This window comes from Pygoscelis adeliae, unplaced genomic scaffold (genome assembly GCF_000699105.1).
Source record: "Pygoscelis adeliae isolate BGI_AS28 unplaced genomic scaffold, ASM69910v1 Scaffold57, whole genome shotgun sequence".
In the NCBI taxonomy this organism is placed as follows: domain Eukaryota; kingdom Metazoa; phylum Chordata; class Aves; order Sphenisciformes; family Spheniscidae; genus Pygoscelis; species Pygoscelis adeliae.
Window position 1 is genome coordinate 17,502,320 of NW_008825615.1, and position 16,018 is coordinate 17,518,337.

The following is a 16,018-nucleotide window of genomic DNA, read 5'->3' on the forward strand; positions in this document are numbered from 1 at the left end:
TAAATGTCACTTTGTTGATTACCAAGTGCCAAATGGAAATAATTCCTAATGTCACCTGATTTCAAATGGACAATTAAATTTGAAACCCAAATACTATTAAAAACACAATTCATACTGGTAGTTGTTACTGAAGTAAGATCTATGGGAAATATTAAGCAATAGCTGAAGATTTTCATTCAGACACACAGATATTTATTAGTAAGATCTTCTGTAAAGGATTGATTTATTTCACTAAAGAGTTGCTTCAAAATTCTTCAATACTTTATTCTTTCCAAGTCTTTTCACCAGCTGTGTGATTTATCCATTCTGCTCATAAACAGACATTAATTTCACACTTTGACTGAAATTGATTTGACATGCAAACACCTCCACCTGTTACAAAGTCAGCATATCCTCCAGAGCAGCCTTTTTACACTGCTCGTTTTATTAACAATTTAGATTAAAGCGCATTATTATTCAAGACAAAATAATGATTGATCTTTACATTGCTATGAAATTTGAGAAAAACAATAGTTCGTTATCCAAAACATTGTCAAGAACAATTTTTTAGGCTTTTTTCATTTAATATATTGGTTGTATATATGGTAGTATAGAAAAATAAGATCCATTCAGACTCTTTATTAAATGTGTGAATTGCTGAATTAGGTTAACGAAAAGCTATAAGGATATCTAATTTAGTATTGTGAATGCTTGCATGCTCTGTTTTGCATCTAAACACTTCTGAGTGTAACGTACTACTCAATTTTATTTTAATCATGAAGAATTAATGACATTTACTAGAAAATGGATCTTCTAAAATGTGCAGTCTTGGTGTTTTCTGAACATAGCTCATAGAACATTGTACAGTAAAGATTTCTAAGTGCAAAGAGTAATGAACTACATTAAATGGGGTATTTGTGCAGATGAACAGTATATTATGTGCTGACTGTAGGTGAAAAACATCATATTAAAGTAGTAAATAACATAGTATATTTTCAGACAGGAATGAAATTTGGAGAGCATTACAAATGACCTTCATTGCCGACAGATTTGGTCTGTAATATGATATTGCATCTTTAAAAAATTGTATTTTATGACATTTTTAATAATTTTGGGTTTAATTGCAGACCAATATTCTACTCCTTTGTACCTTCCCCTCTCCTCTGACCTTTCCAGGCCAGCACAGCCATGGCCAATCCTTTCTTGAGTAGGAAATTATGCAGCCTTCGTGGAAAGATTTTAAAAGAGCCGTTCCTTTACAATTCATTTGTAGGCTTAGTATTAGTATAGTGTTTTCAAAGGATCTTTATTTTTCCTTTCAGTGTCCAAAGAATGACAGTGCTTAAAGAACTTTTAGAAAGCAGAGTACTCTTTACTTTAAAACAAAATCATTACAGTTAGAACACACAATAAAGCAATGAATGTTTTGCAGCTATTCTAGCAGTATCAGTTGTAATATATAAAATAAATGAAGTACATGACTCCTTGTAAATACAGATGTAAACTGGTTCCAGTTTATGTCTCTAAGTATGCCTGTTGATGTGTTTTTCCTCTCTTTTGAAACAAAAACAAAGTTAGGATCATTTCCCTCAGGTCGTGGGTATATTTGTGTTTGTTTAAATGCCAGGGAGTTGTATTAGCATGTGTGCACTTGCACAGCCTTCCTCGCAGAACAAATTGTTCAAATACTTTAAAAAAAAAGGATATAAACCTTTTGGATTTTTCCTGTCATCTGCAGCACTCACCACATTTCAATCTGTCCTTGATGGTTCCAAGGTCTTACATTTGTTGCCACTTTTTATTTTCTAATGTCTATATGGTCTCTACATGAAATAGTTAGCAAAAAATGGTTTTGTAAAATCACCTTTATATAGACCATGATAAAAAACTTGCATCTGTTAATGCTTCTATTGTGTTGTATTACTATGCTGTAGAAAAGATTACTGAGTTTCGGTGAGTAGCATTTCTCAAGCTTATTCAGCTTGCAGCTGAAGTTGGACTAATGATTCCAAATATTATCATAAACAGTTGAGTTTGGTTCAAAATCTAATCCACTGCTTGGAACCACTGCCACAGGTTCCTCTTGTGCTATTTTGTTAACAGTAGTATGTAGAGAAAAGAGGAGGAATTTTAAAGGATCTTAGCAAGAACTGGATGTCAAAGAAAACATTCAACTTTTTTTTTTTTAATTTCCGTTCATTCTCATAATGTGCTCAAGAAAAGTGGGCACAACGTATTTGTTGGGATTCTCTTCTCATCTGCTAAGACTGAAATTATATAAAATAAGCTGATTATACCTGATCTGTTTGCTTCTTTATAGTATAGATATTTGGATGAAGCATTGGTGTGCTTTCACCAGAACATGTACCCTGATAGGAACAACATAAATATACATTTACATTTTTTTCCCCCTTACTTGCGCTATTTGAAAAAAACAAAATAGTATCATCTTTTTCAGCTTCTGCCCCAATGTAAGTCCAAGATTTCAGGATGTTGCAGTGAGTTAAAACCATTACTGTTCACTCCTGTTGTATAATAAATCTTTTCCTGTCACATCCCACCCCCTGCACAGGACTATGAGCTGTGTATTAGAAGCCATAGAAAGATTGTCTTTTTTTTTTTTTTAATTTGATTGGAATAGATGACTTTAACTAAAGCTACACAAATTAGTATTATTCAGAGCAACACATATCATCTCTATTCAGGATGAAAGTTTGATGTTTGCTTTTTCCTTTGGAGAGTATCAGAAAAAGCAGTGCTTATGTGGGTACATATGCACAAGAAGACATGTACACCTACAATATATGTCACAGGGCTACAGCATCTTGAAAATACTATGGCCACTATCATTTAACTATTTTTCTGTAATATCATTTGTATAACAAATTGTTAGGATTGGGCTAAAAAAGTATATACTAAGCTAGTTGAAGCAGTTCTATTGCCTAATGATAATACTTTATTCACATTTATGCTTTGAGATATTATCATCTAATTTTAATCTACTTAATATGTGCTAAATTGATTCTCTATGATGCCAATTCTTAATTAGGATGTCATGTGTTGCTAATTTAAATGGTCAAAAAAAGTCCAAATATATTGTGTCAACCAAGTTTATGATCTAAAAATCATATTGTTTGTATGACATGACCAATCTTCCATAAAACCATGTTAACTGGCATTAATTATATTTTCATCTTTTAACTCTTTAGAAATAGACTCCTGTGTTGGCTGTCCAATTACTTTGCTTAGGATCAGTGTTGGCTTTACAATCCTATAATTACACAGGTCAATTTGCTTGCACTTTTAAAATATTGGTAGCACACTGATTCTTTTCTAGACAACTACCATGTCTTCCTTGTGAGGACTTAAGATAATCTTAGGTGAAGGTGAACAAGGATTCTGTTGTAAGGGAAGATAAAGCATATCGCTTTCCCAGTTTGAGGGGACAAATTATATACACATACATTTGTATAATTCCTTGGGTCCTGTTTTCTCCAGTTTTTGAGACAGTTATTACATGTCACCTTGTCCAGTCAGCTGGGACCTCCCTTGTCCTCCATAAGTTCTTGAAGATAATTGCTAATAGTTCATAGACTACTTCAGTTTATGTACTTTAATGTGAATTTAATTAGGTCCTGTTCCCTTGAATATGACTAAATTTTCTAAATAGGCATTAACCTGTTCTCTTCCTATCCTGCCCTTTACTTAATTTTATTTAAACTTTTGTTATCTAGCTATGATTTTTTTTTTCTGGAAAAGTGAAAAAGGTGTTCTTCATTCCCCTTTTCTGCTATCTATTTTTCTTTCTCTTTCATTTAATGACTTTCTACAAGCTCTTTTATTGTCTTTTGCCTCATTCCATGGTTCACCTTTTCACAAGATTCATTCTTATGTTATTCTGATCATTTCTGAGGCAGCTGCACTTGCTTTTTACTGTACTTCCTGTTTTCCACCATAACATGCTAAATTGTATTCCACTGGATATCTTTGGGCTAACTTTTGTCCAGGGCACTGCTCAGCCTTTTGTATAGACAGGCTCTACTCTTTCTGTTAGTAAAGAAACATGAACTCCGCAATTTGAACAATATGACGTTCCTTATCACAAAACATTAGAATAAAAATTTACAGTGAGACCGAAAGCCCATAGCGTGTTGATACTAGACAATAATGAATGTTTAAGGAAAAAATGGTGAAGCATACAGTAATAAATCAAGAAACAGAGATAATCCCAGAGTACTTTCCCTGTTTCCAGTGATGCATAGCTCAAGTACTTCCTCTATGTCTCTCAGTAAGATTTTATTCCATGTATTTGTCCAATCACTTTTTGAATACATATATTTCACCTCCCAAAAAAAGAGATTTCCAGCATATTTAATTGGTCCTCAGTTCCTCAGAAACAGTAACTTTGACCTTTTGTTTTCCTTCCCTAGGTCTAATGTATCCTTTTTTATATGGAGGAGCAGAACTACATACAATATTCAACATGTAAATGAAATAGATTTTTGTGTGATGTCAGAACAGTATTTTCTCTTTTGTTCGCTGTTCCTTTCCTAGCAATTCCTAACACTTTCAATAGCTTACAGTTTCATAGAACTATCATTAGTATGCCAGAGTTCTTGTTCCTGAATGGTAACTGTCGATTCAGAAACTATCATTGTGCCTGCAAGCTCATAATAATTTTTTTCCAGATTTATTTTTCTACATTTATTGATAATGAATTTCACCTGCTATTTCATCAGTCGGTTAGTTGATATCATAAACTCTTCTGCAACAAGTAACAGAAAGCTGCTTCTTCATCCCTGTTCAGATTTGGTCTGCATCTACCCTAGACATGTAAAATCGATTGTAAACAAACTGACATTTTATTTTTCTGCATTTGTAATGGAATATTTAAGTACACAGTAAATCTTAATATTAAAGAACATATTTCTCAAAAAAATATTTGATTTTTTTTCTTCTCCAATTGTTTTATTACTTTCAAGGATTTTTATGTTTTAAGTTATGATATGGTATAATATGTTATTACTACCAACAAGCCATCCATATGCTATGATAGTGAACTGTTAGCTTAAATGGACTTCCTATGAAAAATTTTCATGTTGGTTTTTGATCTATTTGATTCTAAGGTCATATTTGTTTTTTAATCTTGATAAAGAATGCAGTAAGGTAGAAGCAACAAAAAATAATCTACTGGATATGATCTGTGGCCTTTTTGATAACAGGAAGAACAAAAAAATTCAGAGAAATTGTGAGACATCTCTTAGAATGCTGCTGGGAACTATATGACCTGTGAAGAAGGCTTTCTCTTTTATAGTTGGATACTGATAATAAATTGTACTGTAAAATTTCTTTGAAGAAATTTACTGGAATAATGATAAAATTGTGATCATCTATAAAATTATCGTGTAAGGCCACCCTGTTTTTAGCTTTAGGCCAACCTCATTTTAGCTTTAATAGCCACTTTTACAGTCCAATTATGTGCTATCTGAAATATTTTTTTCTATTAGTTTTAATTTATCGTTTTCACTTTCAGTAGTTGTTCCCATGTTCCTTTGCAGGAATCATATATATAAATTCATTCTTTTACTTATGTCCTCTTCTGTAATCCTGAGCATATCTCTCTATCCCTTCTCTTTGTATAAGGGTTTCTCTTTGTATAAAGGTTTCTCCATTTGTGTTTTTAAATTCCCATGATTTTTCAACATCTTAATGAGGTTAGAAACCAGTATTACACATGCATTTCAAAGAAGGCTGAACTGTTTACTTATTAAAACAGTAGCATTTTGTCCTTCCTTAGGTATTTGTACTGCCAGCACTTTGTCTATTTTTAAAACAGTATTCTCTATACAACAGAAGGGATCTTCAATAATGTCTGGTTCTTTATCCTAAACTGAAACTATTGCCATATAGTACTGAAAGTTCATATGTAATTTTGCAGCTGGTTAATTTTTATAGACCACTATGGTTTCCAGTGAAGCAAAAAAAGTCATACCTCAGAGGAATACAGTATTATTTTGGGATACCCAGTTCAATTCTCTCCTCCATCTTAAATTTCTTGTGCAAATATTTTACACCTGTAATCTGTTCAGGAGTGGTAAAACCTTTGCTGATTCTGCTTTCTATTTTTCCTATGCTGAAGCCCTAGAGAGCAAATCTCTCTGTTCCTGACATTGAAGAAGTACTTATGGTTTTAAGTATTTACTGTGTAATTTAATAGTAACATTGAAGCCACAATGGCTTGAAGACAGGGAACAACAAGTGTATAGAGAGAAGTAGCCCATTTGTAATTTGTCCATTTATAACTCTTCCGCCTAACAAAAATGATGGACTTAATGGAGATATTTGCTTTATATCACATTACAGTTGCAGACTTTGTCTTTATATATGTATCCTGGTTCCAGCTGGAATAGAGTTAATTTTCCTCCTAGTAGCTGGTATAGTGCTGTGTTTTGGATTTAGCATGCGATAACACACGGATGTTTTAGTTGTTGCTAAGCAGTGTTTATACTAAGTCAAGGACTTTTCAGCTTCCCATGCTCTGCCAGTGAGGAGGCGCACAAGAAGCTGGGAGGGAGTATAGCCAGGACAGTTGCCCCAAACTGGCCAAAGGGATATTCCATACCATGTGACGTCATGCTCAGTATATAAACGGGGGGAAGTTTGCCGGGGAGCAGTGATCGCTGCTTGGGGACTGGCTGGGCGTCGGTCAATGGGTGGTGAGCGGTTCCATCACTTGTTTTTCCTGGGTTTTGTTCCTCTCTCTCTCTCTTTTGTTGTTTTCCTTTTCACTACAAGTTGGTTTTGTGGTTTTTTTTTTTTTATTTCAATTATTAAACTGTTCTGATCTCAACCCACGAGTTTTCTTACTTTTGCCCTTCCAATTCTCTCCCCCATCCCACCAGGGGTGGGGACGGTGAGCAAACAGCTGCATGGTTGGTTGCCAACTGGGGTTAAACCACCACACTATGTTACTTCCCTTTCATTAAGCGGGATTTTAATGACATTGTCTGGGACTGAAATTTTAATTCGGATAGTGAGATGGAAGATATAGGGTCATAATGTGCTACTGGTCCAAATAGGTTTTATTATTGAGATCAGTGGGAAGATCAGCTTAAAGCTTTATGGTATACAATAAATAGTGTAAGAGTTGGAATAATTAAAACACAGCATTTGTCACATCACAGTTTGTTCTATATAACAGTATTTTTCCTGTTTCTCTTCCAAATTTAAGAAAGTGTTATGTAAGGGTCAAATTCCACTGTGTCAGGTATTATGACTGTTAATGCAGGGAGCTATGAGGAATAAGAAGAAATAAACTAAATCATCAGTTTTCTTGTATTTAAAACATGAATTTCTGTGGCCTGTCACATAAGAGTTTAGATGTTAAACAGAAAAGGTCCTATCTGACATGGAAATAAACATCCAAACTATCTCTTTTTTTTTTTTTTTTCTTTTTTTTGTAAATGTATACCTGTGTCAGCTCTCAGTTTCCCTTAACATATCTTGACTATAGCTAAGATGATAATTATGAAATGTTGTCAAATTAATTTCAGGTTTTAGAGGTATTGACTTAAACTTTGTGACAGACCTTGAACTACTGAAGTTTATTTATATCTCTTCTTTGAATCAATGGATTGTTGTGTAAACCACTTGTGTTTAAAACACTTATTTAATTTAAATTGTATTTATACATCTGAATTATTAAAGTGTGGGGATATTATTAATACCCTACAGGTAAAAGTTTTATCTAGCTACAGATTTAGTGATTTGATGATGACTCACTAATCATCTAAGAATGAATATTGGATAGTGTGAAAGAAAACCTAGTGGCATTAAGAATTTCATTTAACTGTGCATTTGTAATCTAGTAACAAGGGCAAAAATAATAAATTGCGACCCATGACTGGTAAATTCAAGACTGCCTAATGTTATAATCTATGAAGTATTTTATTACATATTTCAGATACCTGGGTCAAAGTAATGCAAAGCGTTTTCATCAAAAAGACTTGAATTGCAATGTGACACCTTTCAAGTAATAGTCATAATACTTATTTAGATGCTTAATATCACTTTAGAATTGCCATATTTCTTCCTTTGAAAGAAAACACAGCAACAGAAAAGTCTTTGATTAAATTCAGAGGCATATGATCTTCTTGTCAGAAATCTAATCTTGTCATTCTCCCAACATTAAAGAGAGAATATTCCCTGAAACTGAGTAAATATTTCTAGTTTATAAACAAGATGAAAAGTCTCTTTCCCAGGCTACTGAAAGAGAGTACATGAAAGCCAGAAACAATTGAGTAAGATCAATGTTAATATTTTTGGTAACCAGAGGAAGCTGATGTTTAAATTTGAACTTGAGAGCTTATTTGCAAACTTCATGAAGTTCACACAGCTCTAAGGACTCAGATCAAAAGAAGTCCAACATTGAATAAGTACACAGAATAATCCTCAAGGAATAGGGTTTTTATTGCCACACTTTAAGTAGGTTAGCATAGCTTTTATTTTAATGTTTGTCATTTTAAGAACCTTTTCTGTCCCATAGGATTTCTCTAAGAGCTCAACATAACTCCAACTGACTTGGTCAGAAGAATGTTCTCTTTTTAGAAAACAGATATATAGCCTCTTCACAATTTATGAAGCAGAATAATTGGTGCATGTGTTGAAGTAATAGGCACAATGCACCTCAACTGAATTTGGACATTTAAAAAATTTGTTCTCTGATCAAATCAGTGGAAGTTGGACAGGTACCAGAAGAAACAATAAAATAAAAAGCTGGGTTAAATCCCAGAGGACAGAGAAATGTTGGGAATCATTACATGCCTGTACTGCTCTAGATCTAGATACAAACAAATAGTATTCTTTATGTATAAATACAAACCCCTGATTTTGGCCTTCTCTGTCTTCCCTAAGTTTTGCTCTGTCATTAATATATGTGACGGAAAGCTAGGTCTTTAGTAAAGAGAAATGTACAGGCAGTTTTGCATCTGACTTAATCTGCTTTGTTCTGTCACTCCCTCGTGATTTCCTGAATACTAAGAAAGTGTATATTTAATATTGTGCTGTGCTGCTGGTAGAATTTTTACATGGATTTATATTTTACAATACTTTAATTAAAAAAAATTAAAAATGCAGACATTATAACTGAGACTTCTACTAAAAGTTTCTATCTTTTTATGGGGAAGGGAAGTTTTGTCACCTTAACCACTACAGACCTGCAATCGGTGTATGTATGAGAAACTCAGTCAGCTAAGACACAGCTTTTTGGGTTTTTGGTGTTTTTCAAATATTTTGGAAGGAAATTGTCTAATACATGCATTAATTAATTGTAATACAAGAGCAAAGACAGATGTTGAACTGAAAAAGTGCGTGGAAAGTTGTTAAAGTGTCTAAGTTGGGTGTTCTTTTTGATTTTGCAGTGTGAAAACAACAGATCTTTGTCTCACTGTAAAATTAATTGGTAGAATATTAATTGATCTAAAATTGTGGTATTGATAGTAACACCTATAATGTAATATGAATAAGAATTATATGATATGCATATTATAGAAAATCTTCATACCAGGAAATTTATGTGAAACTTGAAGATAGAAGTGAATGCTATACATTAAAATTAAATAGGTGCTTTCGTCAACCTGAGTAACTTGTTTTTGACTAGAGCACATTTTCTGTTAAGGGTAGATAGTCTTCACTTCAAGATTTGTGAAGTTGTAGTATTCTAGAGCTGGATGGATTTTTTCAAGATTTTTATCTTCAAAATGCAAATAAGATATCCTCAGAAGTGTTTTATAAATTTGTAACATTTGCTGACTTGTTTTTATGTTGAACAAACAAGCACAAACCCTGAAAGTCGAGATAGAAATAAAGTTAATACATTTCATTTTGACATTTTTATGAGTTATGTGGTTTTTCAATGTAAAATAATTTGATTTAAAAATTCCTTCTAATGTATTTTAAGATAACTTAAAATTAGTAATTAAAATATTTTTGTGAGAAATATTTTATTAAACCTTTATTTTTTCTAAGAATAAAAATATTTTAAATATGTTTGACCTGAAATTAGTTTTTGTATTTTTAATTGTTTGTGCTTGCAAATCAGATATTTAAAAATCCAAATTATATCTCCACCCCAAGTAAAACTGGGCATTCTTGGACGAAGGGTGATATATTAAGAAGCATAAAGTATTCGCTTAGTCTCTAAAGTTTATCCTGTGTTCTTGCCTTCCTCAGTAAGAGCTCAGTTCTGACTAAAGACACGCTGTACTACTTTCCTACAAAAATGGAATTTTCAACCTGCCAGAAAGCTTAATTCATGGTAATTGCTGTTAAAAGTTTTGGTTCACTGATCCATAACCTTCTCTTAAGACTTGGTGTATCTCCTGAGAGTTAGAAAGCATCCTGATCTCTCTTCTATTTCAGTAAATTCATTAATAAAAGATATTTTGATACTTCCTCTGTAGACCATGGAAAGAAACACTTGTTGCTTTCTTTTAAAAGATAAATCTTCAGCAATGCCTTTGCAAAACCTTGCAGATAGTTTGCCTCTTGACACTCCTGCCTGAGACAGTATTGCCTGATCTTCCAGACAACAGGATTTTGGAAAAAAGTGTTTATGATCATTCTCACATGCTGGATTAGGTATAGCTCTGATATCAGTGGAAGACATGACTTTTAAAATGCGATTACAATGTGGGTTCTGATTTTCTGTAGCTCCCTCATTTTCATGTAGGATGTGGAGCTGTGGATAGCTGGGAACACATGGGTTTCCAGTGCTCCACTGTGGCAGTAGGAATCAATGTCTCAGTAGGACCAGGCAGGTAAAACTACATTAAAGCATTTGTAAATACATATAATTTTGAATCCTTATTTATAAATATTACTTATTATATTGCTTTACTGGTGTTTTATTATATTTGGAAGATTCATTTGATCCATTCTAGCTTTCTGGTAAGACAAATTATTTAAATAAAACAACTGACTCTCTAACTGCTTTGAATTCATAGATGGAATAGTTACTCCTAATTTTATCTTCCAAGTTTTATTTTAAGATTACCAAGAAAAAAAAATGTATACCTCTTTTTATCCTGGTGAATAACCTGTTCTTTTGTGAAATATGTGGCAAACCTTTCTGAACATGATTGTCAGTGATCTGTTCACAACTGCTTTACAGGAGTAAACATAGGGGATGATTGACTTCACATACCATAATAATGCCATCCTGCATCTTAAAAATTCTGTTGGAGTTACCGTGTCAAGATATACACTTCTGCTAGGATTTAACATTAGTAGATTTAACAATATTTGACAGCAGACATTTTTAATGATGTTAAATTTTATTAACATTTAATATTATTCACTGAGTTGAATTTTCTTCTATCCTGAATGTTTCAGATTTCATACCTTGGATTGAACTCGAAACATTTAAATAACAAGAATTTTTTCACTGATTTAATTCAAATTAGATTTACATCATTTTACTGCAGATGTAATAACAGTATATAGAACCAGAAGTGCTTTGTTTCCATTTTTGCTGCTCAAATGGAAATTAATAGAAAAACTGCTTTAAATTCAATGGCAAAGAAAAAAAAGCGTTCATTTTTGATGGACAGCCAAGTTTATGGTAATTTGTAAGATGATTCAGCATTTCTATCACAGACAATTAATATTTACAGTTCCTTTCCTAATATTGTTATTCATAAATTTATTAAGACTTGGGGATTTTTTTATATTCTTATCTTGTTTATGTACATTCAATAGCTACAAATTAAATAATTGAAATAACAGATCTCCTAGAGAATATCTAGGAAGTATAATCCAAAATGTTAATCTCTTTTCAGCGTAGCTTAAAGCAACTGTCAAAAATATGGCTCTAATTTGAAGTATGAGATTACGAAATAATTCCTCAGTTTTGTTTTTATTATATTTTAATGCTTAAAATGAAATTAATTTATGCTATTAGTAATTTATATAATTTTAATCATATTGCTAATAGTCTTATAAATGGAATTGCAGATGTGAGAGTTAAGATAGATTCTTTATTACTAGTACTTCATTACCAGAAATAGGATCTACACATAGTATGTCTCCATGGTTAGAACGGAGACTATCTATGACTTTATAATTTTACCTTCAAATATGCTGTAATTCAGTGCAGCCATGCAGTTAAACATGAGTATTTTGTTATCTTCAGCAATACAGGTATGGAAGCTATTAGCTTGTGAAAAGACTTTAGATCCTAAGTCATCTTAGAGGCAGTTTTACAGCATTTACCTCTCAGTCACTTTCAGTTGTAAATATTAGCCTAAGGCATAATGCCAAATATTTTGAATGCATTTCTGATACTGACATATAAATTGCTTGCAAATATATTTTCCTTATTATTGTGTTTGAATTTTTTGATATTCAGAAATTGAGAAAGGAGGTTGTGGAGACCCTGGAATTCCATCATACGGAAAAAGGACTGGCAGCAGTTTTCTGCATGGAGACACGCTTACCTTTGAATGTCAAGCAGCTTTTGAACTGGTGGGAGAGAGAACAATTACATGTCAACAAAACAACCAGTGGTCTGGCAACAAACCCAGCTGTGTTTGTAAGATTTTTTTTTTTTTCTGTATTACTTTTCTGACCTTAGCTTCTTGCTTTTCTTAACATTTGTGTCTAGCCAGCAGGAAAACATTTCAAAAGACCTTGAAGACTTTTTCAGTCACATGTGCTTTTTTAGTTGGCTCAGTAGTAGCTCATTTGTAGGGAACATCACGTAGGACTCTCTTAGAACGTACTTTTCCCTCGTTTTATATTTAATTGAACCATTTAACACTCTTAATGTAAATGTGTGTTGAATTAGACTCTAAATGAGCAAATCCTAATAGCATGTAAGTGTTCAAAAGGACTCTGTGGTACATACACATTGATTCTGGCAGTGCAGAGCAGTCTGCAAATCCATGTAAGAAAAAATTGGAGTTTTTTTCTGATATCCTAATCAAGCATAAAAATGAATATAAGGAATATAAGGATATCCAACATGGAAAAAAGGTAGATAATATCATTAATTGTGAATTTTGTTTTAAAAGATAACAGATGTTTTTAGGTAAGCTTCTAGATAGATTTAAATAGAGAGAATTTTTTTTTTTTACTCTTCTTTTTTCTTCTTCTTCTATCTTAAAATAGAGTAAATCTTTCTAGTACACAGGTATATTAGGCACTTCAGTTCTCCAGACCACATTACCTTTTCCTTTAAAGAGTCTTATAAGTCAGTACTGGATTTTCAAAACAACCTTAGTGAGGTGTCCAGTTCTCCTTGGACATGTATGTATTTTGCAGCTGTGTTGGTACAGGACTTACCAAGCTGAGTAAGCTTGCTCTGGACTGGAAGAAGTCTCTATACGCCTATGCAATGCTGAAATGTGTCTAAGCACGTAAGGCCTGGGCACGGAGACAGTGCAGCTGCAATTCCTTTTGAAGACAGAAGTTGCATTTCTTCATGGTGCTGTATTGTATTGGGTTGGTACATTAGTTTCTGTTGGCAACAGTGTGCAATATTTTACTGTGCTCTGCTGTTTGAAGTGCACATGCCCTATGAAGGATAATGGAACCTAAACTTACCACATCTATTTACAAACATTGAGTTCAGTTTCACACATTTGAAGAGCTGAGTAATGGTTATTCTTTGTGTTAATTAATATGCAGTGAGGCTTCCTCTTTCTGAATGTGCCGTACTTCTCACTAAAGTACCAGCCACAAGCTCATGACTCTGAAATCACTTAGGAATTGTCTTGATGAAAATCAGCCCAAAGGAGTTGAAAAGGAGGAGAGCTATGAAAAATTTTTGTTTAATTGCCCAGTGTTATTGAAGGGAAACTAGGGGTAAAATAAGTTTGTATTCTATATTCGTTTAAGAGTTCTCAATCGAGGCACATCTAAATTTCTACTATTATTTGCATCAGCATGAACTTTGTGTACTACAGACAAAACTGGCCCTTGTGCTTGATTTTTTGGATTGCTAAATACATTTTCATGCATATTCCTTTGAGAAAAAAATCACATTTAAATTTGGAGGTTGTATTTTCATTTCAGAATAAACCTGCCAATTTTTCCAAATTCTGACACATCAGGCATTATTTTTGCTTTCTTTGGCATTCTCTACATGCTTCTAATAATCTCTTGCAGGCCCTGTTGCAGTCACTTAGCCTCACTTGGGGAAATAAAAACACGCAAGGCTGACATGCTATATTGGAGAAATGTTCTGACAGTCTTAAACATTTCCAGGTTGCATGTGTAGTAGTAGTTTTGACATCCAGGCTTCAAAAGCATCCTTTTCTACAAGAACAAAAAATATATAGACAAGCATTTATAATGTTTATGGATAGTATTTTGAGAATCTATTGTTGTTTTCTTTAGTTTCGTGTTTCTTCAACTTCACCACACCGTCTGGAATTATTCTTTCTCCAAATTATCCTGAGGAGTATGGGAACAATATGAACTGTGTTTGGTTAATTATCTCAGAGCCAGGAAGCAGAATCCATCTGATTTTCAATGACTTTGATGTAGAACCTCAATTTGACTACCTTACTGTGAAAGATGATGGGATTTCAGATTTACCACCTCTTGGCACTTTTTCTGGCAATGAGGTCCCTTCTCAGTTGGCTAGCAGTGGGCACATAGTAAGACTTGAATTTCAGTCGGATCACTCTACCACTGGAAGAGGATTTAATATCACTTATACAAGTAAGAACCTCTGCTTCTATTTTATGCCTGGTCTTAAAATCAAGCTATCTTTCTTCATAATAATAAAAAATAGAACATGTTTTTATTTATAATACAGAAGTAAATTTTAATGCTTGTATAATTGCACTGCTTTCAGCTGTCTTCCTGATGTTCATTAGCTTACCTGCATCTTTATCATTTATTTATTTTAATTGTGATAGTGCTGAGGAATTCCCTTCATACTTAAAGGCCTGTTTGGTTGACACTACATAAATGTAGTGTCACATAACTATGTGGAGCACATAACTAAAGCCCAGGTCTTCAGATCAAAGTATCCAGTGTAAGTGATTTAATATACTTCTCAATGGAACCAGCAGGGATAAGTTCACAAAGGTGTTAAGCTTAGATCCCAAATATGGAGATGTTAATCTGAAAAGCATAGAAGTATAAAAAGCAACTAGAATATCATTGCAAAAAAATAGCTCTGGGAACCTACTTTGCTTTTGTATTTTATCTTCCAGTTAGATGGTGTGGTATCTAAGAATATAGACCCCTAAGAATATAGAACTCTTTTTTGGGATACACATAATAATTACCCTCTGTGTTTTTTCTAGTGTCTAAGAACATAGTTGATCTCATGCAGAAGTCTTTCCTATAGAAGTGCACTAATTCAAGAATCATTCTACTCTCTGGCTACAGTTTTTTTAAGAATTTTAAGAACATAATATCTTTGAGAATGCAATTCTCAAATGTACAAAATTTATTTGCAACTGATCAACAAGTTCAAAAGTTGTTAAAAGTGGACCTAGCAGTCACGTACATATAAAGAGCTACTGAAAGCATAAATCTTTTCTGTTTGGGAAACCAGGCTAAATAATATCTGGCTACGGATAGCCATCTGTTGTTTTGTTTATATGAAAGGATATTACTCAACAGTACTTTCAATTGAAAATTCTAGTAACATCATCATCATGTAGGAAACATTACTACATTTGCCATAGACTGCTAACTCTTCTAGAAGTTTTATTAGTCATTCAAAGACATTACTTATATGAAGATTATCTTTTTAGTTAAAGAAATTATCTTCTAAGGTTATAGAAGAAGTTGATTGACAATAAAGTCATCTTTGTCACATCTTGTGCTGCTCTTATCTTGTGTCAATTAAAATAATCAATTAACAGTGTTTGTTCAGAGCCAAGGTGTTTCCTTGCATTATTTAGAAAGATGCCCCACATAAAACTGGAAATCATGGTTTGCAACCCTTTTTAAGTCTTAGATGCCTAAATTGTTCCTTTGCTTTCAGAGAAAGGGATAATTATTATCCTTTGAAAAGTAG

At 33.1% G+C, this 16,018-nt stretch overlaps 1 protein-coding gene across 1 annotated transcript in view; it reads left to right on the forward strand.

Annotated features, from left to right (window-relative positions):
* CSMD1 (CUB and Sushi multiple domains 1) overlaps positions 1 to 16,018 on the forward strand; it is a 1,045,142-nt gene that overhangs the window by 691,561 nt on the left and 337,563 nt on the right. Inside the window, exons 13-14 of the mRNA XM_009333261.1 lie at positions 12,386 to 12,568; positions 14,377 to 14,703. Of these exons, the coding sequence (XP_009331536.1) occupies positions 12,386 to 12,568; positions 14,377 to 14,703 (510 nt within the window). The remainder of the gene's footprint in view (positions 1 to 12,385; positions 12,569 to 14,376; positions 14,704 to 16,018) is intronic.